This window comes from Pelecanus crispus, chromosome 7, assembly GCF_030463565.1.
Source record: "Pelecanus crispus isolate bPelCri1 chromosome 7, bPelCri1.pri, whole genome shotgun sequence".
Classification (NCBI taxonomy): domain Eukaryota; kingdom Metazoa; phylum Chordata; class Aves; order Pelecaniformes; family Pelecanidae; genus Pelecanus; species Pelecanus crispus.
Window position 1 is genome coordinate 51,177,019 of NC_134649.1, and position 25,259 is coordinate 51,202,277.

Genomic DNA, 25,259 nt, shown 5'->3' on the forward strand with positions numbered 1-25,259 from the left:
TAATAAATGCAAAATAGGACAAAATGCTAAGTTTTACCAGCACTGACAGTTCTTGTTCATGACGCCCGCTGCACTAAAAGGGCACCTACTGAACACTGACAAAGGAACACGGAAGATACCTGCATCCTTACTGCAAGAGGAAGGAGTTACTCTGTACGGCAAGGAATGACAGAAGCATAGCTCCTGCTTTATGTCTAAAGCATGATCTTACCAAAGAACAGCTGGTTTTCTCTTAGCAAAATCCTATAGGACTCTGTATCATTAAAGATACATGATACCACAAAAAGAGGAAGAAGATATTACCAAGAAGAGGAAGACAAAGACGCTACCAAGAAAAAGAAGATGACCTTGCCAACAAGAGGAAGAAAAGGGAAGGTTGTACTCATATAGGTATCTGTCATTAACTCTCACTGTCCTGCTCCGCCGACGGCCACGCAGAGCTCGGTGCCAGCGAGCACCAGGTCCCTGCAGGGCCAGGGCAAGCGGCCAGGAGCAGCGACCACCTAAATCCGCTCAGGCGCTGCCACCAAACGTGACGCCGTGGGCCGCACTCCATGGCACACCGGTCCATCGCCGCACTGCACAGCCAGTCCCGCACATCGCCCCAAGCAAGCATTTAACATTTATGATTTCCATTAAACTTGATTAAACTGAATAGCTTCACACAGCACTATTTAGAGGGACCTCCAGCACACTAATCGGATTAAACGGCACGCAGGAACAAGAAGAAACGTTTAAGTGCCGCCTTAGCAATGGTAGGAAGCTCCACAAGTAAGAAGCAAGATCCTGCTTAAAACAAATAGCAGTTCGGAATTCTCTCCAAATTGCATTTGCTACCTCCTCAAAATCACGACAGACGTTCTGGCATCGTGATGGGAAAGACATTCGTGAATTATGTGAAACATTTTAAATCCAGCTGGAGTCCAGCCCACCGTTATTTCATTAGTGTGCTTTTTAAGAAGTTTAACGTGTAACAGTATAATGAATCTAAAAGGGCTATTTCCCCATTGTTTGGAAAAAAGACAAAAAAATTCACACACAACCTTCATGTTTGCACTGTCTATGCGTATCTCCTTGTCAAAGAGAATTACAAACATGGTGTAGTCAAATTAGCAAGAAGCAGGATGGAAAAAGATTGAAGTTCATCTGCAAGGGTTTTTTTTAATCAGACAGCAATTACTAAATGTATTAGAGGCCGGAAGACTCTCAGATGGCGCTCCCTGTTCTCCTGTTTCTGTCCCTGTGACCCAGGTATGTAAGCACTGCCCCTTCCCCAAATGCTTCCCCCACAACACCTAAAACCTAAGATCCAGCACTGAACCTTCTCTAAGCCTGAGGTCTCAGAAGCTGCCTGGAGCTCCCACTCACCTATGGGGCTCCAACTTCAAAATCATCTCTGAAAACACACCTTCTGCTACAAAACTGCAAGCGTGCGAGTTAGAGTCTGGATCTGAGCAAACTGATGTGTGTTAAAGTTTGATTTCAATCCCACTTTACACCTGCAAGCAGGAAATCAATTTCACTGTTTCACATTTGTAATCTGCAGTTATTTTCTTTAGAGAAGAACAACTGATTAGCAGTGGCAGGCATAAATACAGCTTTCTGCTACACAGGCAGGTCCACCTATAGTCCCACACAAGTATTTAACCAATTTTGTAGCTGAAAGCATGTTTACTCAGAGATTGAATGCTTCTGGTTTTATTACATTAAAAGGTATTCTTCATGGATGGATATTTTTTTTTTTTTAAACAAGCATGAGTTCCTCTCCAGGCTGCATTAAAGCATTTCACAGCTACTTATTAACACAATTTTGACCTGTCTCACCTGGTGAAACAGGCCAGAAGATGCTGATATCCACCCAAGCCAGTACATTGCTCAGAGGGAGAACCGGAGCACCCAGCAGGACACCGCAGCTCCTTCTCCAAGGAAACTTCTTGGGCTGTCGTTTTTAAACGACGATCAGATGCCAGAGCAGGCTGCCCCGAGGGAGCCACGGCTGCTGTGTGAATCGCAGAATATCCAAACAGAAGGGGCTGGATGACCTGAGGCATTTATCAGCTCTGGCGGAGCTGGTCGTGGCTCAGCACCAGGACAGGGAAGCCAAGGTCAGGGCTCGGCGGCAGGGAGGCGGTGCGGCGACCAAGAAACCGCAGGATCGTGGGGAAATCCACTGTAAATCTTCAGAAGGAGGAAGGCAGAGGGGAAGTCAAGCAACCATTTAGACTGACAAGTCCTTTCTGGGAGCACCTCATGAACCTCCAGAATGACCAAACAGCCGAGGCTGGCAGGGACTTCTGGACACCCTGCAGCAGCCCAGCCCCACTGCCGGGGGCCGGGGCAGCTCGAGCCGGCTGCCAGGGACTGCATCCAGCCAGGTGCTGTGCATCTCCAAGGACAGAGATTCCACAACCTGCCCCGGGCAGCCCACTATAGCGTTAGATCACCATTTAAAAACAAAAACCCAATTTAAAAAAAAAAAAAAAAAAAGCCAGGTTTTACTGTATGTTTAAGCAGAATTTGTATTTCAACTTCTGCCTACTGCCTCTTGTCCTTTTGTTGGATACCACTGATGAGTCTGGCTTGGTCATCTTCACTCCCTCCCATCAGATATTTATGCACATAGCAAGATCCCGGACCCGGCACTCCAGATGCGTCTCACCAGGGCTGAGCAGAGGGGAAGGATCACTGTCACCTCCTTCGACCTGCTGGACAAGACTTTAACGCAGCCAGGATGCTGTTGGCCTGCTTTGTCGCAAGGGTGCATTGCTGGCTCGTGTTCAACCTCCTGTCCACCAGGACCCCCAGGTCCTCCTCAGTAGAACTGTTTTCTCCTGTTGCCCATCTCTCCAGCCTGCTGAGGTCCCTCTGAACAGCAGCACGACCACCTGGTCTATCAACCATTCTCACTTCAGAATACACAGCAACTTCTTTGAAAGAGTCAGTCAAGTATTTCAGGTGGAGGATTGCCACAATGATTGCTTTCTTCACCTAGGTTACAACTGGACTCTAAGAAAAGCTTTATGATTTCTCTGAAGCAATTTTCTCCTTAGAGTCTTGGTGCTTCCCTGTGCTGCCCCTTCTACTCAAGTTCACACTTAGTCTAAGAGCTGATAGTTTTTCTTTATAATGTGATTTCCAGTTGCTGAGGCCAGGCCACACATGACTTATTACCAAGTCACCATAGAGTCAAGTCCCCCTCTACTCCACTCCCTTGAGACCCCACGAGGAGCCCTGCGTCCAGCTCCGGGGCCCCCAGCATAAGAAGGACATGGAGCTGTTGGAGCGGGTCCAGAGGAGGCCACAAAGATGATCCGAGGGCTGGAGCACCTCTCCTGTGAAGACAGGCCGAGAGAGTTGGGGTTGTTCGGCCTGGAGAAGGCAAGGCTTCGGGGACACCTTACTGCAGCCTTTCAATACTTAAAGGAGGCTTAGAAGAAAGACAGAGAGAGACTTTTTACCAAGGCCTGTAGTGACAGGACAAGGGACAATGGCTTTAAACTGAAAGAGGGTAGACTGAGATTAGATGTAAGGAAGAAATTCTTCACTCTGAGGGTGGTGAGGCACTGGAAGAGGTTGCCCAGAGGAGCTGTGTGTGCCCCATCCCTGGCAGTGTTCAAGGCCAGGCTGGATGGGGCTTCGAGCAACCTGGTCTGGTGGAAGGCGTCCCTGCCCATGGCCGGGGGCTGGAGCTAGGTGATCTTCAAGGTCCCTTCCAACCCAAATCATTCTATGATTCTACGATAGCACACAGAGCACAACAGCCGATGCAGCTAATGAGGCTGCCTTAACATGATAAATGCATATGCTGATGAGCCAAGGCACTGCTGCTCTTCCATTTGGGCACTTCCATGAATGATGGGTTGTGAAAGTGTCACCCGTCATCCATCACAGTGAAACCTACTCATCAGGTCCAGAAAAAGCCATTCACATTTCCCGCACTCATTCACAGAGCAATAATGGGTATAAAAGGAGATTTATGCCACCTTCTAAATTCTTCGCTAAGCAAAGTAACAACACTTTAACCCATGGAACCATTCAATTTTACAAAGCGTGTCTACTTGGTTTAGCACATGGCAGTACGGATGTCAATCTGATTTACAGGAGAGTTAAACAGGTTTAGCTTGGATCCATCATGTACCTAACTGGTAGAAGTACGGTGGAAACGCAGCTCCGGTGTCATGGCTTTCTTTCAAGAGGGAAGTTTTGCTCAGCTGGGAGCGACAGGACTGGAGGAAGACATGGCAGGTCTTCCTCTGCATGAGGAGTTGTTGCGCGAGGGTGGCTGATCAACCGATCTTCATAAGCACCAAGGGAAGCACATGAACAAGTCAGCTTCTTGTCACAAAATAAAACTCAGTTTAAATACTGGGAAAAAAAGCAGTCTAATCAGAAACTGTTAACAGACTAACCAGGGAGGATGTCTGATCTCCCATCACTGCAGGTTTTTATCAACAGATTAGATGAGCAACTGTCAAAGATATCTACACTGCCAGGAAGATCTAAAGATACAGAAGAGAGATGTTTTTGGGAGGAAATAATACACGGTTTAACAAGCCAATGGATCAAATATTAGTTTGAAGGGAGGAGGGTTGAAAAGTCTTTTTGGCTAAGCAGCCTCCTCCACGGAGCCAGGGGACAGCCAAGGCATTCTCCGGCCTCCCCGTGCAGGGCTGGCCAACCTGGGGCCCTGGCAGGCCGCAAAACTCCCCTTACAAACACGTGAAAATAACAGCTGTTAGTACAAAAAGGGCACAGCTACTAATATTTTAGTGAAATAAACATGAAACTTCTCCCGAGAGTTGCACGCTGCCCCTCGGAAGGAGGGGCGGGGAGGGGGGCTCTCATTCATCCGAGGTACAAAGCAGCAGCCAGAGCTCTCAAGGCCTTTATCATTTTGATGGCCTTGTGCTCATCCCCTTTTTGGGGGGGGGAAGAAAAAAAAAAATCCCACATAATGGCCTTTAGGGAGCTAATTAAGTAAAATATGCTGAAGCTGAAGGCAGCAGGCGAGGGACAGATCAGCCAGGGGAGGCAGAGCAAGGAAACATCTGAGACCCTTACAAATAATCTTATTTTTCCTAACAGCACTGGTAAAGTAATTTTAAGATCAAAATTGAGATTTATACTTTCAATAAAAGTTTTTTAAATGTAAATTATGAATAAGAATACTATCACTTCAGTGAAACGGTGGAAGGATACATAATATTTCCCTCAAATAATGTCAGTCTATATGTTATGTGACTATATCTTACTAGGCATTAATTCCAAACTCCTGAATTCAGTGAAAAATCTCCCTTTAACTTAGGAGCCTTTGACTCATACCAACACTGAAACTGAATAAAACAAGGTAGGGAAGTTGTCAAGTCCTGTTTTATCGTCCAAACTAAGCCATGTGCAAATAGTGAAGTAAATTTAGCCATAGATTTCATTAATAATTATAAGCACATGAACTTTTTTAAGATACATGGGCTTTATCCTAACAACTTTACTGTAACTCTTAACGGATTATTTTCTTTCCCCCTCTCCCACCAAAAAATGTCACAAGATCCATTTACACATAAATTATGTCCAATAAATTGCCTCTAGCTAGGATATTTCATTAACTGCTGGATGAACAGCAGCTGTATTATACAGAGACATAATTATGTTTTAAGGAAAAGATCATCATCACGGAAGTATGATTTTGTATTTGGATTTAAAACCAGTGAACAAAACCAATCCCCCACGCTACTAACGATGTACAACCCCAGTCTCCTCCCGAGCACCTCCACATTTCTGGCCTCCTCTACGAGGAGATGCCCAAGCAGACGCACTCGTTCGCAGGGCTGCGGGGATTCAGCCAAAGCCAACGCGTGCCATCAGCTACCGAGAAACAGGACATCAGCCGAAATCTGCATAACCACCTCACAGCGTTATCCACCCTGCCCGCGAGACACAGCCGCTTTCGGCACGCTGATTTTCATGAGAGAGGAGGAACAGAAAATGCAGCATTATTTTACAGCTGCAGGGGCCAGGAGAACTTAGCCCCGATGCATACTGAAAGCCTGTGTTACAAGAGATGATGCAAGTTCTCTTTTTGTACTGCTATTCTGCTTTCTCTCTGCATTTCCTCCTCCTGCTCTTAGCTGGCCACTGTACTCAGTGGTACGTCCTTATTTGATTGATATTTATAAAGGACCGAAAGAGTGGCTGGGGGACTGCAGAACATACCCCTGCCGACAGATTACCAGCAAACTGTCGCTCTGAACTGTAGACTGTGTATTTACACGAATCATTTTGTCAAAAAAAGTATTTTTCCCCATGGAGCATCATCTCTGCATTTTTCAGCAATAAACTACAGCCTGTTAAACAGGAGGAAAAAAGGAGGGCAGGGGAAATCAAAGGACTGTTATTTGTCTCTAATGAATTTCAGAAAATTTCTTATCAAAAACCTGTTACAGCCCAGCCAGCAACAGGAAACATGCACCGCTCGAGAACGATGGCAAAACCACGGGTTGTAACACAAACGCTGGTTTCAGCACAATAGCAGTTACCAATTTTAACAAGCCCAACACCAAAAGCCGTGCTCATAAGGTACTACAGACCTGATCTAAAACGGAGGGCTCAAAGAGCGTCCTCATTGCTGGCACGGGGCAGCGCAGCACAAGAGCGGGCACAGCAGCCATCCTGTCCTGCTCCAGCAGCTGCTGCAGGCAGCAGAGCTTCGACGCGTTTGGGGAAACCTGTCGCCAAAAACGCCGGCCCGGTCACTTCGAGCCACAGACTACAGCCAGCCAGCGCCGCGATGCTCGCGGCTTGGGGCAGTTCTCCACCATTTTGGATGCGCAGCCACTAAGGACCCGCAGAGCGGCTCCGCGCTACTTAAAAGCGAGGCGGAGGGCGCAGAGCTGGCCGGGAGCACGGTGCCAGGAGGGCGCAGAGCTGGCCGGGAGCACGGTGCCAGGAGGGCGCAGAGCTGGCCGGGAGCACGGTGCCAGGAGGGCGCAGAGCTGGCCGGGAGCACGGTGCCAGGAGAGGAGTCAGCGGCATCGCCGGGCTGCGACTGCCGAGCCGGCCACTGCCCGGCCTGGACCACGCTGCAGCGCGTTTCCTGCCACCATTTTGTGGCAGAATGTGTTTTCTCAAACAGACCTTTACTTGGCCAGACAGCTGGAGATTATTTTCTTGCGCTGACAGACCCAGGCACCAACCCTTGATCAGGAGGCGTTGGGTGCAGATCGCTGCAGTGCTACCAAAAATCCCCTTTGACTCCATGCGCCCGATTTTCACAGCTCGCGTCAAGGGACCGGCAGGTACCCGGCACCCCGACAATCTGGCCCACCATCTCAGCCCCGGAGGTAAAATGAAAGCGTCCTATCTCACACTCACATTGCAAGACTAGTTCACCATTATAGAAAATATTCAGTTACTATGGTGACAGGGAATAGAAAAAACCTTAGATTCGTGTAAACACGGGTTTTCATATGCAGATTGCAGTATTCTGTACTTCCAGTTCATACTGATTTATGAATTTGCAGTCATTCAGACGGCGAAAATGGAGTGATTATTTATAAATACAAAAGTTAAAGTTCATTCCTAGATAAATCACAAACAGAAATAGGCCTGAATTTATCATATATATTATTCACAATGACTAATTCACTCATCTCCAGTTATATGTCAAAACTTAGTCATGCTAATTTTAATTACTTAATTTAGGGGGCAACTCTTCCCTGTTTCCCTCCTGTTTACATACGTATGTCTCTGTTTTCTACCCTTTGTGGATAACACACATAGTAAACAAGGAATAGATGCTTTTAGTGAATGCTTCTAAAATTCACTATATTCAGCTTTGAACTGCTGGCCTGAGGGTGAAATCAGTACTGATTCATAATGCCTCAGATCTTTTTTAAGCTGCAACTGAACATTCATAGAAAAACGAAAACAGTCTGAAAGAGTTTTGGCTACCACTTGTGATGGTTTTTAAGTTCCAATGTCCTGACACCAGTCATCCATTTTTCTCCTTTTCTGAGCCTTTTCAAAATTGGTTTCCAGGAACGCACACAGATATAGGAGTCTCGCACCGCAGACGCCTGCCTACTTCTCTTGCCCATTTTCTACATGAAACCTATCAGGAGACTGCAGCTTCCAAGAAGGAATCTAGCCCTACCTCAGTTACCAAATGAGTTTCTGGAAGATGAGGAATCGACCGGACTCTTCCCCAGGTGGTGAGCAATCCTGGTTCCAGTCGCAGTTGCAACAGCCAAAAGGCACAGAATACACACCAGAGTGGTATCTACCACTGGCCCCTTCCAAACAGTTGAGCTTCCCAGCTCTTGCACACGCGCGTGCATGCTCCTCCTAACACCCACAGCTACAACTGCACCTCATTCCCACCCAAGCACAGCCAAGAGCTCACCCACCCGCTCGCGTGGTGCTGGACGCACCGGGCGCCAGCACCCAGAGGAGCCGCTCTGCAGCCGCTGCGTTAGCATCCTCCGTCATACTGCACACTCCAAACATGCCGAGAGGCTCTGCACCAGCTGATGCCGAGATACAGCACTCTAATGTTTTATCTCTGTTCAGTTTACATAGGATTTGTTACTTTAAACATTAATTCCCTCTGTCCTACAAAGAACACGTGTGCAAATACGCATGCAGTAAGCCATCGTGCGGCTCCGGACAATGCCGGTGCAGGAACCCTTCGGTAACTCAGCAGCAGCAATAAAGGCCTCATATTATTCTGGCAGGGATACCAGGCAGTCCACAACCAGATGGATGTATTTGTAAATAAGGCAGATCAGTTTTGTCAGGTTGTAATTGGTTTTAGAACAAGCAATTCCCACGACGACAAACAACAATTAAAGAGCACAGAGCTCCCACAGTGTGCAACACTGAATGGGTTTTATGAGCGGGACAAAAGCAGAGGAGAGCAACGGACCTGCTGCCAACGGTACACAAATGGTTTCATCCTGAGACGGCCCTTATGATGCCACTTAGGAGAACAGGAAAACCCAGCAGCACTGTCAGGGTGATTCCAGAAGAAAGCAGAGCCTCTTCCACCTCCGAGATGTCTGGTGCCCAGCTTGCAACTGGAGCCACAGCAAACACCTTGGCAATTCAGAACCTGCAAAGACCAGCTGTCCTTCCCTCTTGGCAAGTCATCTGGATGGCAGGCTTACAAGGAATAGTTAAGCTACTGGGAACCTTGAGAGTCTTCACACATCTTTATGCTATTGCAGACAAGAAGTTCTTTCTAGCCAGCTCTGGACACATGCAGTCTGGTAAAGACGCCCCAAAAGCTAAGTAAGGAAGAGGTCATTGAAGATCTTTTTCTTTCAAAGGCGTATTGTCACCACGAATGCCTGCAGGCTCAGTAGTTAATTTGGTGGCCATAAATGTCTTTTCTGTTGTCGTTGTGAGGTACACCATGGACAAGGACACTGCAGCAAACACTCACCAGTGACAAAGTGACCAGCCTCCACATAATTCTTGGCACACTGATGAGACTACATGCACTGGGAACCAACGGGGTAGCCGGGGTTCACGCCTGGCTCTCACACGCAGTTGCAGGACTCCTGAGGAGACAAGCCAGGACTATTCCCATGACCATCGCCACTCTCTCTTGGGACTTATCATCACAGTTTTGTGCAAACTAACTGTCAGAGCAGCTGGATTACCTCCACAAGAGCGTGCTACAACTGATAAACAAGGGTCCTGTTTCACCACATTCAAACCAAAGAGCCAGTTCTGCTAGTGTGCCTCATCTTTAACACACTGCCTTAAACCCTCAAAACACTACCCCTCTTCATGAAATCTCTCGGACATGTCCCACTCCTCAAGCGAGACAGCATCATTAACCTCGTTCCCCAGGTGAAAAAGCCTTGGCACCAAGAAGCTTCACCACCTAAAGCCACAGCACCAGTCCACTCTCAAGCCTGGCACAGGAGTCAGGAGCGCAGACCTGGGTCCCTGTCGTGCCTTCCAACATCAAGGAGATACCCCAGGCATGCCCACTGCTCCCCACGTTTCCATGCTTCTGTGGCACCCAGAGGGATGACGTGTTGGGATGCAGTAAGATGCACAGCTAGCTGGACATGTTACCTTCGACCTAGAGTAAAAGAGGACATTTGCCACGAGCCATCAGAGCCCCGGCGGTGTATCTTCTGAGGTGACTGGGAGCACGTTTGTGTCTGGAAATGGAAAATGGCAAACAAACATTTGTATCTATCAATCAGTGTGAAGTCTTTTTTTTAAAATCTGCAATGAAAGTTTAATTCTGAAGAAGTTATTCTCTGGTTTTGTGACCTGCAGAATTATCTCCTTCCACCCGGTGCCTCAGGAGAGGTACGCTATCTCCCATCTGACACGCATTCGTAAAGCGCTTGTAAAGCTGCAGGGAACTACATCAACAGCACAATCCACAAGATGTAGGAGAACATGCCGTATGATTAGGAGGAAAGGCAAACAATGTGCATTTCTTCTTTCCTCTTCTTCCCACTCACCCTCAGTTTTGAGCTGACCTCTTACATGAAAGATTGTTCTTATTCCAACAGTGTATCTCAAACTGCCATCCCACAAGAACAATGACTACATGAGTACTCTCTTTGTTATGGTTTCACTTTCAGGGGTTTATAATATGACATTTTCACTTACAGCATGTTTGCTTATTGTTTCTTTAGGGATTTTAGCAAGAGTAGGTCAAGAGCATAGAAGCACTGCACAGGAAAAACTGCTTTCAAAAATGTGAATCACTCAGAACACCATCAAGCGAGGCTGTTAAAAGAAACAAAAAATGCTTTGGAAGAACCTGCTGCTGAGAGCCTGCTTACCAACTCACTTGATATACTGCAAGCTAAAACTGGTTCAACACTGCTATTTATTTTTGTTCGGTTTTTGCCACACCTCCTCAAGTTTTTCCTGAACTACCCAAAACCCAATTACAGTAGAGATCCCAATTTCCAGTTTTATTCATTACAACAGTAGAAGTCCTGTTCACTTTAATGGTAAAAAAGAATAGGGCAATACAAAAGTCCCTACAAAACACTGGCTGTATTCAGTGGAAACTAAAATAAAGAATGGTTAAAGGAAAATCTGGCAAAATAAAAGGTTCATCTTGAAGAGTTTCTGTATATGACTGTTACAGTAATTTCAAAGACCTCCGACTGGGATGTCAACGGTCTTACAGTTTCCTCTGGGCACAACACTGAATGTCCACAGACCTTCACAGTGTACTTACAAGCTGTTTGCTGCAGGACGACCTATACAATCAGCCCATCTTCTCCATCTCGACGGTTGGACTGATGATCTTAGAGATCCTGTCCAACCTTAACGATTCCTAGTTTTACTTTCAAAAATAATCCAGCCATGAAACATGAAATTAATTATTATTCTACCCTTAATCGGTTCAGTGGTGGACTTGGTAGTGTTAGGTTAATGGTTGGACTTGATGATCTTAAAGGTCTTTTCCAACCTAAACCATTCTATGATTCTATTCTATGATCTCTCTCTGGCTGATGCACCTACACAGCCCTAGCCACAAAACACCGTTCAGTTCCCCTAAGGTGTGAAACAAACTGGTTTCCATTGCAGAGTAAGGTTAGCTGGTCCAAATTATCAGTATTTCTGTACAATACCTAAATAACTCACATTTTCCTACACATGATGGATGTAAGCACAGATTACAGCTTGATCTCTCCTGGACATCTCTAAAATGTGAAGTTATGCATTACTTGCACCGTGGTGGTGAAGATCCATCTATTTCTGCACCACAGACAGAGGAAGACGCCGTCCTGCCCCGAGGAGCCGGCAACCTCACTCGAAAACAGGAAGCAGCAGTTGAGTCGAGCAAACAGGCAAGAGGCAGGCAGGGACCTCAGCGCGACTTACCGCCACAGATCAGCCCATCAGACGGTTTTCTAGACCTCACAAAACAACCAAGCTTCAAACAGATGGTTAAAGGAGAATCACACAGCACACACACTACCCGATTGCTGTGGCAGCACAGAAGAGACGTCCAACCGCAGCCAGCAGCCGGTGCGCAGGCAGTTCTGGTCCTCGAGCAAGACACAGCGTTCAAGGACCTGCCTTCTGTTCCTACCCCTAACTACTGCCCTCTTGCCCGAGTCTCTGCGCCTCTGCATCTCCCCGTCACCCAAACAGGCAGAACGCTCCTGCCCACCTCTCGGAAGCACTGGGAAAACAATATCATTAAGACTCTTAAACATTTTGAAACTATTACATGGGTATTTATAGAAATGCCAGTGTTATTTAATCCAATGGCCTCCCTCAGAGCATTGCTTTGATGCTGCAGGGGAAACTATAATGTATCCAGCCAATTGTGTAATGCTCTACACGGGAATAGAAATTGTTTTCTGATCTCTGGCAATCACATTCCACCCTGAAGCATGATGTTTGATTGTGCTGACCTCAGCATGCTTAACTGTACATTATATTGACTGTAAAAGTACTCAGCCCTTTTGAAGATATGCCCATCTCCAAAAAGAAACAATCGTTAGGCAACACTGCAAAATACAAACACACCATGATAGTCCAGCCCATACTTGGTAGAGTTTAAGCCTACTGAGCAGCAACCTACAAATAACTTCCCAGTAAGCAATTAGCACCCTCTTGTGCAGTACATTACTGCTGAAGCACTCAATGTGACAACCAGCAAGGTCTTTTACCTACAGGAAGAGACAAAAGGAGGAGCCTTTGCCAGACTTCCCACCGCTGCCTTTTGGAGGGGTAGATGCAGACAGGCTTGAGTCCCTGCGGTGTGAAAGGCGAGGTGAAGGACTCACGGTGACTCTGGTCTAACTGCAATGTACATTGCGTGATCCCTCATATAGGCAGGGATTTTGGCACTGATTGCAAGGGCATGAAGCACCACACACCAAAGTCGATGGGAGATATCCCACCCGTTCAAGAGGACTTGCTTCAAGCCCACAGCACCGTGTTCGACACGTTCAAACAAAACTATCTTCTGGCCAGAGCAGGACTTTCCCACCCCTTAATGGTCATTTAGGGCATGCTGTCCCTCCAGAGGAGTTAGCACATCCTCCCAAATAACAGAGAGGCAAAAACAGCTGCCTACAATAACATTTTCTTAGAAGGCCCAGTATGTCTTCATCAACTAACAGCATATCTCCGTCCAGAGGCGGTCACTGCTGATAAGTGGTCCACAGTATCCTTCCACAGGCGCCGCTGAACAGACGTCCCCATCCGGCTTACAAGGTCTGGAGACACAACTCCGCAGCAACCATGGGTCGCACACTGCAACACCAGCGTAAATCTGGAGTAACTAATCAGCTTCTGAGGCCAAACAAGAACAGAAGACAGGGAGTTTAAGGAAAAGCTAAATATGCTCTCTGCTCTTGGCAGGATAACCTTGCAGACAGTATTTCCTCCTTCACTAACTGACCAGCTAAACACAGTGTCTTTCAATACTATCCTACAGCTTTAGGGTATCACTTCCCATTAAGGGCACAAAGTGGTTTGCAAGAAGGTCAACAGCTCGGTTTCCCTCTTGTCCTGAGCTACAGCCCTCTGTTTCACACTGCATTCCCACTCCAGGGCTACGTTCCCAAACAGGGCTTGTCTGCACAAGGCTTCGCCTCCTGATCATCTCTGTCTAGCAATGCAACTCCAATCTTCAAGCTCTCTTGTAGCTTTAGTCCTGCTACACTGCCAATACTGTAAAATGACAGCTGGATTTTTTTCTCTCCAGATAAAAGTCTGTATCTTTAAAATTTCAAACAGTAAAAAGCTGTCTTGAATGAAACGTCATTTAGGCGCTTCCCAAATACCAATTAACCTTTTTTCACACAGAGAAAATCTTGAATTCTCTCTAGAGCCTTTGCCAACACAAAAGCTTTAGACTGCCACACCAACAGTTTAATCTCTAGTTCTTACTCTTTTACAAGTTCTTCTGTAACCTCAATTATTAAATTATAGCATCATCACAGAGGTAAATTTCCACGAGTGAAAAAAAAAAAAGGTGGGGGAAATATTGAAATGTAGACTTCCTCCCAAAACCCAGTTCATTTAAAGCCATTAGGTCACTAATGTTGGACAGCAAGTCCTACCTATTGCAGTAGGACCTTGTCTGCGCCAGAAGCTTTAAACATCACCATCAATATAAAAAAACAACTCATTGCTGTGAGTTCCCTCAGATCTCAGCTGCCAGCAGACTGTAAGCTTACACAGACAGAAGCTTTTCTGAAAAGCATTTAGCCGATGCGGGTATGTTGGCTTTCACCATACAGTCAGGCAGAATTCCAGTCACCTTGGGCAGAGGGGAAGCATTTTCATTCCATAGCAAGGGGTTTTATTCCCATGAAACAATTATTGATTAATCAGTGCATTTGACAGAGAGGAAAATGTTGCACACACACACGCAAGGCCAGCAACCTAAAATTATCTAGCTGGTGATCTGGAGCTAATAAATCTGTTCTTCAGGTCGCCTTCTCTGAACAAGCCGTTCCAAGTAGCAGAACATCACCTCAGACTCTAACCACACCACAGAATAGCCTCAAGACCACAAACAACTCTTCAAACAAACAAAGCTAATCTATGCTACAACATCTAAAAGAAAACCAATCTTTGGGGCTCTTCCATGGTGAAGGGGAAGACACTGTTTCATGAATTCCACAACAGGGACTTCTGCTGTGGTCCTCCAATGCGTGATACTGTTCCACAACGCTGGACCTCAGAGGTGAAGCTGGTCCAACAGACTGAGAAAGGCAGTGGAAAACAGGGCCCCCCTTTCCCTTAATGGGAATCATTAAAACCAGACTTCTATCTCCTGATCTCTGGTCGTTTACATGGCTTTGTATCCTGTTTTATTTTTAAATGTTTACTCTTACAATACAAGCAAGACAGTAAACCAACACTGATTCTCACCTAATCATTACAGTTAGCTTCGCCATCTAGATAATAACCAAAGCAAGAGCCATGTGGATAAAATCCTCGCCCTAGAGAGCCGTAGCCCCGAGCGTTCCCAAGAGCAGCAGGATTAGCAGCCACCCAAAGAGCTGCATCCCCTCTTCTCTACTTGTTTTACAGACAGGCCACTGAGGCTCAGAGGCCAGGAGGGACACAGCTAAAAAATCGGGGATGCTCACCTAAGGAGCAACCTCCTCTCCTCATCTGATACAGACACTAGCAAGAAACTGCAGACAATTTAACTCTATAGTTGTTCTAAAAGAAAATTACTGAGCTTTCCTGCACACCTGTCATTGCTACAAGACAGAGCAATATTTTACAGAACTACTTTGAGAAGCAAGATGCATTAGAGTGACTGCAATCCCTTGTCACATATATATGACTGTTCCTCCCAAAGGCCTAGGTGAAAAAGGAAAGTAAAACCTTCCCCCCTCCCAAAGGAAAGTAAAACCTTCCCCCTTCCTTCAAAGCTATTCTTAACTCCAAAGGAAAGAAGAGTGATAGACACTAATGCAAATTCTTTTCTGAAGCTGTTGGACACAGAGAGGCTGCATAGTTTTCCCAAAGTCCCCAGATCCCAGACCAACAGCCTGCAGCACCAAATATCTTCATGGAGAACCTCCCCTGCACGTCAGCTTGGCTTCAGCAGTCAGGAAAGGACATAGGCGAAGCTAACAGAAACAGTTTTGTCATTCTGGGAGGCACGCTGTTTTAAGGCAGCTCAACACAAGATGCGTAAGCAAGAGAATCTCACAGCCATAGCTTTCTCCCAGTTTCCAGCTCCCTGGTCCTCGCAGTCCCTCCCAGGCCAGGGGTTCCCAAACTGGGGAACTCACACCAGTACAGACACAGCGCTCCGCAGCCACGTCCAAACACACACACGAGCACCAGCCAAGAGGCACTGCTGTCGCTGCCCTGAGGAGCCTGCGCCCACAGAGCTAAATCTGGGGACCCACCTTCTAGAAGAGGCTCGGAGGGAAGCACCGATTTCCGCACAGGAATTACACCACCACACCTTTTTACATATCTTTGTTTCTAAAACAAAGGGGAAGATTTAAAATGAAGAGGATGATTTAACACAAAGGGGATGATTTAAAACAAAGAGGATGATTTAAAACCTCTCCCTCCCTGCCATGGACTGGATCCTAACAGCTGCCTCCTCACTGATGAGTAATGACAACACTGGGATAAATAACAAGGCTGTATATTCCCCAGCCTGGCATGCGAGGGCTGCTGTGCTGTTGACGGTGCCATTTTTCACATGAACTCTAAAACCAAGCTGCTGACCGCTCACGGTCATTAAACGATCCCACAGCACTGTGGCAGCGAGAAACACATCAGCCCTACCACACCGACTCGATCCCAGCCCAGGGACTCATACTACAACTACGTGAACTCCCTCGGTAATTTTATTTCGATACTCCACTTCCTCTCCTAAAACTGTGTGTTGCAATACGCTGGTCAGCAGCTGCCTCTTCCCAAACCACTGCAGCTGTCCTCCAGAGGTGAGAACACACACCAAAATAAGTCATCTCAGGCCAGTTTTTCAGAGAAAAACTTACGAATCAGGCTCTTGGGAGACATGAACAGCTTAAAGTGCATCCAACAACCGCGGGCAGAAAGCAGGAGCGCCAGGTGAGGACTGGAAGCCCTAAGGAGGTCATCAGTGACAGGTATGAACCATTATTAGCAGTTGCTGCACGGGTTCACGCTGTTTACTCGTTTCTATGTCCTCCCTTGCTGCTATGACACATACCAATAACATGCACAGAGGTGGGGCACACACAACACAATAGTTATTAGTAAGAAATACTAATCTCTTTTAAGGAGGAAGGTTCGCTGGCAGCTCAGCAAAAGCCACCTGGGATTAAATCGACATTCAGGATTAAGTAGGCACCCAGGTTCTAAGCAAGGGCAGATTACTTCGTGCCAGTTTTCACGGAGAGCAGCACGATGGGCATGACTGCACACGCCGCTGCACCCCTCTCCAGCCCCGAGCCTGACACCAGGCGTTACCTGCTCGAACCGCTCCATCACCGGCCGCCTGTCAGGAGCATGCATGCCTCTGAAGGCGGTAAATGCATTTCAGAAGGTGATTGCTGTTGCTGCCGTGGGTGGTAGCTTGACAAACAGCTACTGAAACAAAGCCAAATTCAGGCAAGAGAAAATTTAGGAGCTCGAGGGGGAGGGTTTTCCCCCACCTTCAATCGGCCAGCAGAAGGAGAGAGTAAATCCTGCTCCTGACAGGTGCTGAAACTGTGCACATAGAACTTAAAATATTACACCTTCCAGAGGCTTATAAATATCTGTTAAGCACCTGAAGCGCATTTGGTGCTGCACTCTTACAGCCCTCAAAACTCTTCACCTGGAACCAGGACTAGCCACAGGCCATGAATAAGCGTCACAGGAGGTTTTTACTGTTATCAGGAAGAAGGGAAGATCGGTAAATAATGCCTGCTGCACCCAGGTACCTGCCAGCTATCAGAAAAGAAAATAGCTGGGCTTACAAGGATCAAAATACCCCTCTTTTCTGCTGAAACGCAGCCGTCTGCTCTCAGCGCAGACCTCAGCTCCGCACACCAGACACCTTCCCGAGGAGAAGCCAGGGCCTCCGGGCCGGGCCCGTCATCCAGTGCTTCTGAGCACGGCTGCTGCGGGACAGCGCGCGGGTAACGGAGAGGCGGGAGAGCCAGGCCGTCCCGCTGCAGGCCCCGCACGTCGGGGGAGCCGGAGGAGCTGCGGAGGCCGCGGGGACCCGCTCCGGGCAGGGTGCTTCGGCCCGGCGCGCACCGCCTGGCCCCACACGAGGCCCCGAGCCCAGGGCAGGAGTTCGGGGATACAACGGAGGTCTCCAAAGTGGGGCAAAGCCCAAAGGAGGCCTCTTCACCACCATGCACTTCCAAACACGGCTGGATTTCATCTTCTTTAACGCTTTAGAAGAAAGTTTGAACCGAAGTCAAGGTTTAGATTGGATACTGGGAGAAATTTCTTCACGGAAAGGGTGGTCAAGCATTGGAACAGGCTGCCCAGAGAGGTGGGGGAGTCCCCATCCCTGGAAGTGTTCAAAAAATGGGCAGAGGTGGCACTTGGGGACATGGTTTAGTCTGGTCTACCCTTGACTGGTTTAGTGTGGACTTGGTAGTGCAGGTTAATGGTTGGACTGGATGATCTTAAAGGTCTTTTCCAACCTAAACGATTCTATGATTCTATGACCGCCGGGCCCACCGCCTCCCCATGGGAAGCGCAGGCTCTGCCCCGGGACGTGGGCTGCAGGAGAAGCTGTTGGCCACCACTTCAGATGCTCCCACGCGAACACAAGGGTTTAAGAAGCACAGCTGCTAAATGCGACTTCTGCCCCATTGCGGGGGTCAGGCCACACTAACGGGCTTTAACCCAGAGCTTCAGCTTCCCCGTCCCTCGCCACGCAGCAGGGGAAGCACAGCCTCCCACACCCACAGCCTAGCTGCGCGAGTACACCACGAGGTGCTGGGAGACAAAGCCCAGCCTGGCAGCAGAAGCCGAGGTCCTGGACTCAGCAGAAGCAAGTCCTGCAAAAGCTTCATGACTTGTCCCTTGGCCGCTCGCTTTGCCAGCTTCTCCATCTTTATGGAAGAAAAGCAATGCTTTCCCTGCCAGAGGCACCTCCACTCCGCTGTGTTTGCTTAAACGGCTTCAGATGGGGCCAAAGAGCTGTGTCGCATGAGGAAAACACACTTTAGTGCTATCACCTGTCTTTTTTTTAAAGTATCACCCCAGATTCTGCTAGAAGGCCAGCATACAGGCTTTCAGGCCCCCATCCAGCTCCCCATCTAAATGGGGCCACGCACCTAGAGAGTCTTTGGGTTTAGCGGTGTCTTGACAAGAAATAGCAGCCACGGTGCCTTGGCACACTCCACTTCTACCGCCTGCACCCGCGCCGTGAGGTCAACCGTCCGGCCCCGGCAAGGCAGCGCCTGGTGCCGTACCGCGCTCCTGCCCCGGCGGGCACGCGGAGCCGGCAGCAGGAGCACTGGCCCACGTACCGGCTGCCTCTGACCCAGAGCAAAGCACCCAAGCACACATGCAGACACGCTTCCGACCAGTTACCGCAAGCTGGCGGCTCCCTCTCCCCTCTGACCGCAGAGGCGGCCCAAATCCAAGGCATTTTAGGAAGGTCCATCCCACCAGCAACCGTACGGAGCCGCTGATGGTCGGTGGCGTGCAGGAGCTTGCTGACTCAGTTGAACCATCCCAGCCTCTGCCAAAGCGCTCAGGACTTTAGCTGTGCAGGAAATATCTCTGATAGATTCAATTTGTTACCATTAGAGACTGCCAATTAATCTTTATTATGAATCACATATATACTTCTCTGCTGTTCTCTGCGCATGGCCCTCCCAGTCCCCACACAAGGAGGTCTCATGTAAAATCCATCTGCCAGGACCCCACTGAGGAAACACAGAGGATAAGTGGAAGATAACAACAAATAAATCTGTAACCGAATAAGGAGCAACACTGACCAATTATTCTGAAGTCTCACAGTAGAAACTAGACCAGATTCATCAGGATCTGCTCTCTGTTGCAGACGACTCCACCGAAGGGGACAGAGCTACGCCAAGGCATGCCAGCCGGCCCTTGGGTCTCGCTTCCCCACATTTTGTTAAGCAAGACAATTAAGCCAGTGGAAATTTTATATCTGTTTATGTGATTAACATTTAGCAGTTTTCTACCAGCCCACCCAAAGGGATGGAACTCTCTTCTCTTTTGCACAGAACCATTTTATTAAATGGGCTGTCAAGCTTCAAGCCTCGATGCCTCCTCCAATTGGGAGCTAAGCTTCCCTCCTGAGCAAGCCATAATCCCAGGAAATAATTTGGTATGGGAATTTTCCCAAAATTTTCTGAGCAAAAGTGGAAAGAGAGCAATAGGTAGGAAATTAGAATAGACATAAAAGAAGGGATGCAGCTACTGCAATAGAAAAAGTCAAAAGAAGCTAACAAGCAATGATAAATTAACCTGAGCTGCAGTTTTCCTCTAAAATGGGAAAAACACACTGGTTTTCTGTGGCCCCAGGTTTGCAAGCCTTTTTAATGTTTTTATATGCTAAATCCATCAAAACTCTATTTCTATTGTCAATTTACACAGCAACTAAGAGTCCTACAAGTGCAAGAAATCATCCCTTTACCACTATGCAGCCAATGCACCATTTAAAAACTACCGTCTTTAGGATCACCAGGGATGCTTTTCACCTGCCAGCCGAATGACAGAAGATGCTATTGATTCACAGCAGTCTTCCTGCCAACAATAACCAAATAGATCATACAGTGACCTGGATTTTGCCAGGGTTAAAGAAAAGCTTCAGGAAGCAATATGAAATTAAACAGCCAATCAACACGATGCCCAATTTTCTGCAACATTTACACTGCTGTACCGTTGGTGGTTGCATTCACATAAATAAAACTGGTTAGTTTTGCTGCATTAAAGCAACAAATCATGCATTTGGCAGTAATGAGGAAGAGACATTTATTTATCTTTCTGGCCAGATAGAGCAATTAAAATTGTACGTCTGAAAACACTCGTTTTAAATTGTGCATCTGAGGATCTACTTGTAATTCTGTATTCCGCAAGTAGCTTTAATGTGGCAGTTGTAAATATGCAGCCATATCTTTACTGGCATTTATTTTTAACGCAACCATTCCTGTCTGCAAATCTAAGACAGACAGATAAGAAAACCTGCTTCCTAAAAAGTATCCTTCGTATTTTCTTTCTGGTACCGTCAAGCGAGCATCCGCTGCCAATCCTGGGGCCAGCTCTGTCCTCTCCTGACAGCTGAAGAAGGATGGAGCTCAGCAGCAGAAGGAAAGGACGGAGCCACGGCACGATAACTGACAGGAGAGACCGCGCCATGGGAAGGCGCCTGTCAGCGGTGCGCACGTTCAGGAGAGGCGAGAGGTCCCCGTGCACGGGCAGATGGCAAACACTGCGGAGAGCTGCAAGGACAGCCAGCCTGCAGCAGCCGCAGGCAGCAACCATTAGGTATTTCCACGCCTAAAAATGGAGTGGCACTGCCCTAAGGGCTCAGGCACCCTGCATCGCTACCCACGCCGTGCAACCGTGCCCCAGCTATCAGCCCCCCCAGCCCTCGCTGCAACATCCAGCAAGAGCGCGTGCAGCAGCCGGCGCTCGGGCAGACCTGCGCGCGCAGGCAGGCACACACCCTCTATCTTTTCAAAGCATTTGCACAGGACGACTCCTTCCACCATGAGGAAAGCAGACACAGCTCTCCGGGAAGGAAAGAAGATACAGAGCCATTATGGCTGATAAATCACCCCTGTGCACACATATTATTCACCAGTTAAACTCTACTTACGCCAATCACACTCCCCACAAAGTGCGGACTCATCAATTTTTTTTAACCCAGGCTGCAGCACCCCGGAGCACAGGAGGGCAGGGCAGGGCAGGGCTCAGCTCCCGCGCAGCAGCTACTGACTGGCTGTCCCCAAACTGTCTGGGGCCTCTGCTCTGCTTCCCAACACCCTGAGCAAGAGGCCTTTCAGCAAAACTTTCCTAAAAATCAGTCTAAGCAACATTTCCCCCCCCACCATGTGATTCCCAGTTGTCTGTCAGGCTCCTCCAGTAGTACTTGGGCAGCGGAGGTTTTGTCCTGCGCTCCGTGCCCTGCTAGATGGTTATTGCCTTGCGAGAGCCCCAGGCGCTGGCTGACACCTTGCACCTCCCAGGCTGCGCTGGCAGACCACGCTGGCCATTTCCAATCCTCTCCAACATCTACCTTCTAAACGCATTTTAAACGCGCCTCTGCCGTGAAATCCTTTCACTTCCACCCATGCCAACGTACTCCCTGGAGTTCACGTGCAGGGTTTGCCACCTTTCTCCCTGCTGTTTTCTTGACTGCGCCATGGGGACCACCACTGTGCTGTGTCCAGATTTCAGCCCCATCCTCCATAAAAAGACATTACTTCTTCAAATTTTCATCTTTTATCATCTTCATGTGTCAGCTATTCCACACCAAGACTTTGTTTGTCAGTGTCCCTTACCACCACTCCCCCTTTTCTTTCTCCCTATTTCTCTTCCCTTTTAGTCCTTCTCTGGCGATCTGGGTATCCGTCTTCACCAGGGTAGCAGGGTTTAGATACGAATAGAATAACGACTAAATCCCTGAAGGAAATAAACAGGGTATCTGGGATAATGAGGCGGCCTACATGAAATCCCTAGGTCGAGCCAAGAGAGGTCAGGCCTTGCAGAAGGGGAGCAGAAGTGGCGGTGGGTGTTGACAGTCGCTGTCCCAGCCTTGGAAGAACGTTTAGATGATGACAAACCCTGCCCCATGCCAGGTTTTGCTGACACCGACAACACACAGATCCGTTGGGTTTGCACACGCGGTACACGACTAACCGAAGGAAAAGCCCCATTCCCCCCACAGAGCATCCTCGGCAGCTGGTCCTCCTCAGGTCCCTGCTAACGTAATCACCAACCAGCGACGCTTCGCTAAACCTCTCTGCCCAGCTACGTTTCCTTCCACCGCTCCGATTTAACGATGAAGCATGGGCTACAACAGACCTCCGCACCGATTCCTCTGGAGTCAGATGTTTATCCTCCTCTGACAGTTCAGCGACGTGGGAAGGTCAGAGCTGCCCTGGTCCCCGCAGGGAGGTGACAGCCGGGGCGACGGGACACAGCGGCGAGCGCCGGAGCCCCTTCACCTCACCGAGGTCACCCCGAGACCGCTGCGGTCCTGCGACGGGCCTGACGTGTCTCGGGGACGGAGCTGCCACCACCTCGAAGGCAGCGGGCAGGCAGCACGCACGGACATCAGGGTCTGACTCTTCCCACCTCGAACCAGCTTCAGGCGCAGTTAAACCCTGGCCACATCCGAATTCACCTTCATTCAGGTGAAAATACAGACCGAGCACCCTAGATAGAAAATGGGCATTTCTGGAGGTATAATTAGGCACAGAATATAGTATCAAGGAAATTATTACCGGCCCGTCAGCAAACTCTGTCTGCGTTACAGCTGCCCAGAAAAGCGGCCCAAAACGTGATCGCTGTGGTGCAATAAAACACCCTTACACATAACCCCAGCGTTAACTGTCTAACATATGGAAACCATGAGGCTACAGAAGTCGGGCCAAGAATGATCACGGCAGATGAGTATTCCAGTTACAAACAACAACAAGAAAAAATACTGGAGAAGTCTGCAGCGAAGCTTTTGGAACAGATCAGACCCAGTCCTGCCTCCAGCTACCCCTCTGCAGTCCCCAGCATCCGAGAAGCAGGAACCACCTGGCCCAGGACATCTTCGAGAACAACATGGAAACGTGGGACAGTCTCCATGAATAAATGCAAATCCCCTCCCGTGAAACAGAACAATACCACAGGCTAAAAGAAGATTTCATCTGCTTAACTGCAGGGTGCAATAACATCAATTTGCCCAAATTACACACAAGCAGAAAGGTAATTGGCACTGAGCAGAGCATGTTGTGACTGTTACATCACTCTTCAAAGCCAACTACAAAAGACTGAAATGCAAGGAAGTAAACAGTGGCACAAAATCAACAGACAGCCCCTTCCCCAAAATCCTTCCATCTGGCATTGCACTGCAGCATTTCAGCAGCTACTTTTTCAAAGCGGTGTCTGTGCAGATAAGACATCACTCAGCTGAGCTCAAGATCCAACACGCTAAGTGACCTCTAGAGAAAACAGGAAAGCTGTTTAGTTTGCATACTCACGGGTTAATTTGCAGAAAAGCTATTTTATATTTTTTTTAATTAACTCTGTCCTAACCAGAGACTTAAACATAACAAAATGGTGAGTGCATACATACATAAAACAAACAACCAAAGGGAGGTCGGAGCCAATTTTATATAATAGCAGGGGGACTCGAAGGGGGCAACTTAATGAGAAGGCATTAAGTATGCAGTTAAGTATCCTCAAGCTGGAAGTGGGAAAAGGAATTGTCATCAGCTAAGAGAACTAGGAATTGTTGCAAGCACGAGTAGATTTCCAGAATGAAGTTATCCAAAAGTATCAGTTGATACAGTGTGCTACTACAAATCCCATTTTTGTAATAGAGAGATGGCTATGCAGGCTAATGTTTTTCTGTCCGACCGCACACACTCTGACATACTCGGTCTTTCACGAGGCTGCAGACCTTTGTGACGTTTCAGAGGGTACCAACTTTTCCATAATAAGCCTAACCGTAACAAAAATTGGAGCCGGGTATTTGATGCTTGGCGGCCTCAACAGCCACAACCTTTGATTATATTCTTCTCCGATACGCAGAAATAAAGCGCTCTGCCTCAAAGGTCTCCATCCTGCAGCGCTGGCACTTGCATAATAACGATTATGTCCCTTGAAATCGCGGGGCCTGACGCACGGCAAAGTTCCTTACATAAGACCCGCAAGATCAATGTGCCTCCTGGCCAGGGAGGCCGCGGCCCGAGCTCTGCACAAGAAGGGCGCGACAGAACCGACGCTGCCCTCGGCAGCCCTTGCCCGCAGGCTGGAGCCGGGGCCCGGGCGGGCAGCCCAGAACGCCGGGGGTGCCCCGGTGGGTGCGGGTCACGGCCCCGCACCTCCTCCCGCTCACAGGGGCCGCTTTCGGCTTTGTCCCTCCCTAATGAGCAATGACAGCCGGCCCGCACCCACCCCGCGGCCAGCAGCGCCCGGGCGGGGAGGGCCGGGGCTCCCGGGGCCGCCACCTCGGCGGGGCCGCTGCCGGGGCTCCCGGGGCCGCCACCTCGGCGGGGCCGCTGCCGGGGCTCCCGGGGCTCCCGGGGCCGGTACCTCCGCGGAGCCTCCGCCGGGGCCCCGGGGCCGCCCGCCGCCGCAGCGCCCATGGAGGGGAGGGCGAGGCGCGGCGGGGAGCGGGGCGGAGCGGGGCGGGCGGCGGCCCGGGGACGGCGGGCTCCGGGCTCGGGCTCCCTCCCGCACCGGGCCGGCCGCCGCGCCCCCCGCCCGCCCCGCAGAGCCGCTCCCCGCCGCGCCCCGCACACAAAGGCGGGCGCCGCAGCCCTGCCCCGCCGCCCGCCCCGCACTGCAGCGGCCCCGCTCCGCACCTTTGACCTGCGCCTCGTAGTCGGCGATGATCTCTTTGTCCTTCTTGAACTTGCCCTGCGATGACATCTTGCGGGAGGGCGCGGAGCTCCGCCGGGACGCCCGCTCCGCCGCGCCGCGCCGCTCCGCACCGCGCCGCTCCGCACCGCCGCCTCACCCGGCCGCGGCCCCGCCGCCGCCCGCGGCTGCCTTCATTGGCGGCGCCGGGGACAGCGCGCAGCGCCCGGGCCTCGGCGGGAGCCGAGCTCCGCCGAACCGAGCCGAGCCCAGCGCAGCCGAGCTCC

The 25,259-nt window shown here is 49.2% G+C and overlaps 1 protein-coding gene across 2 annotated transcripts in view; it reads right to left on the reverse strand.

Annotated features, from left to right (window-relative positions):
- Positions 1-25,044, reverse strand: part of SRGAP3 (SLIT-ROBO Rho GTPase activating protein 3) — a 131,710-nt gene extending 106,666 nt beyond the window's left edge. For both annotated transcript variants that reach the window (XM_075714641.1, XM_075714640.1), the window contains exon 1: positions 24,978-25,044. In XM_075714641.1, the coding sequence (XP_075570756.1) occupies positions 24,978-25,044 (67 nt within the window). The remainder of the gene's footprint in view (positions 1-24,977) is intronic.
- Between the last annotated feature and the right edge of the window lie 215 nt (positions 25,045-25,259).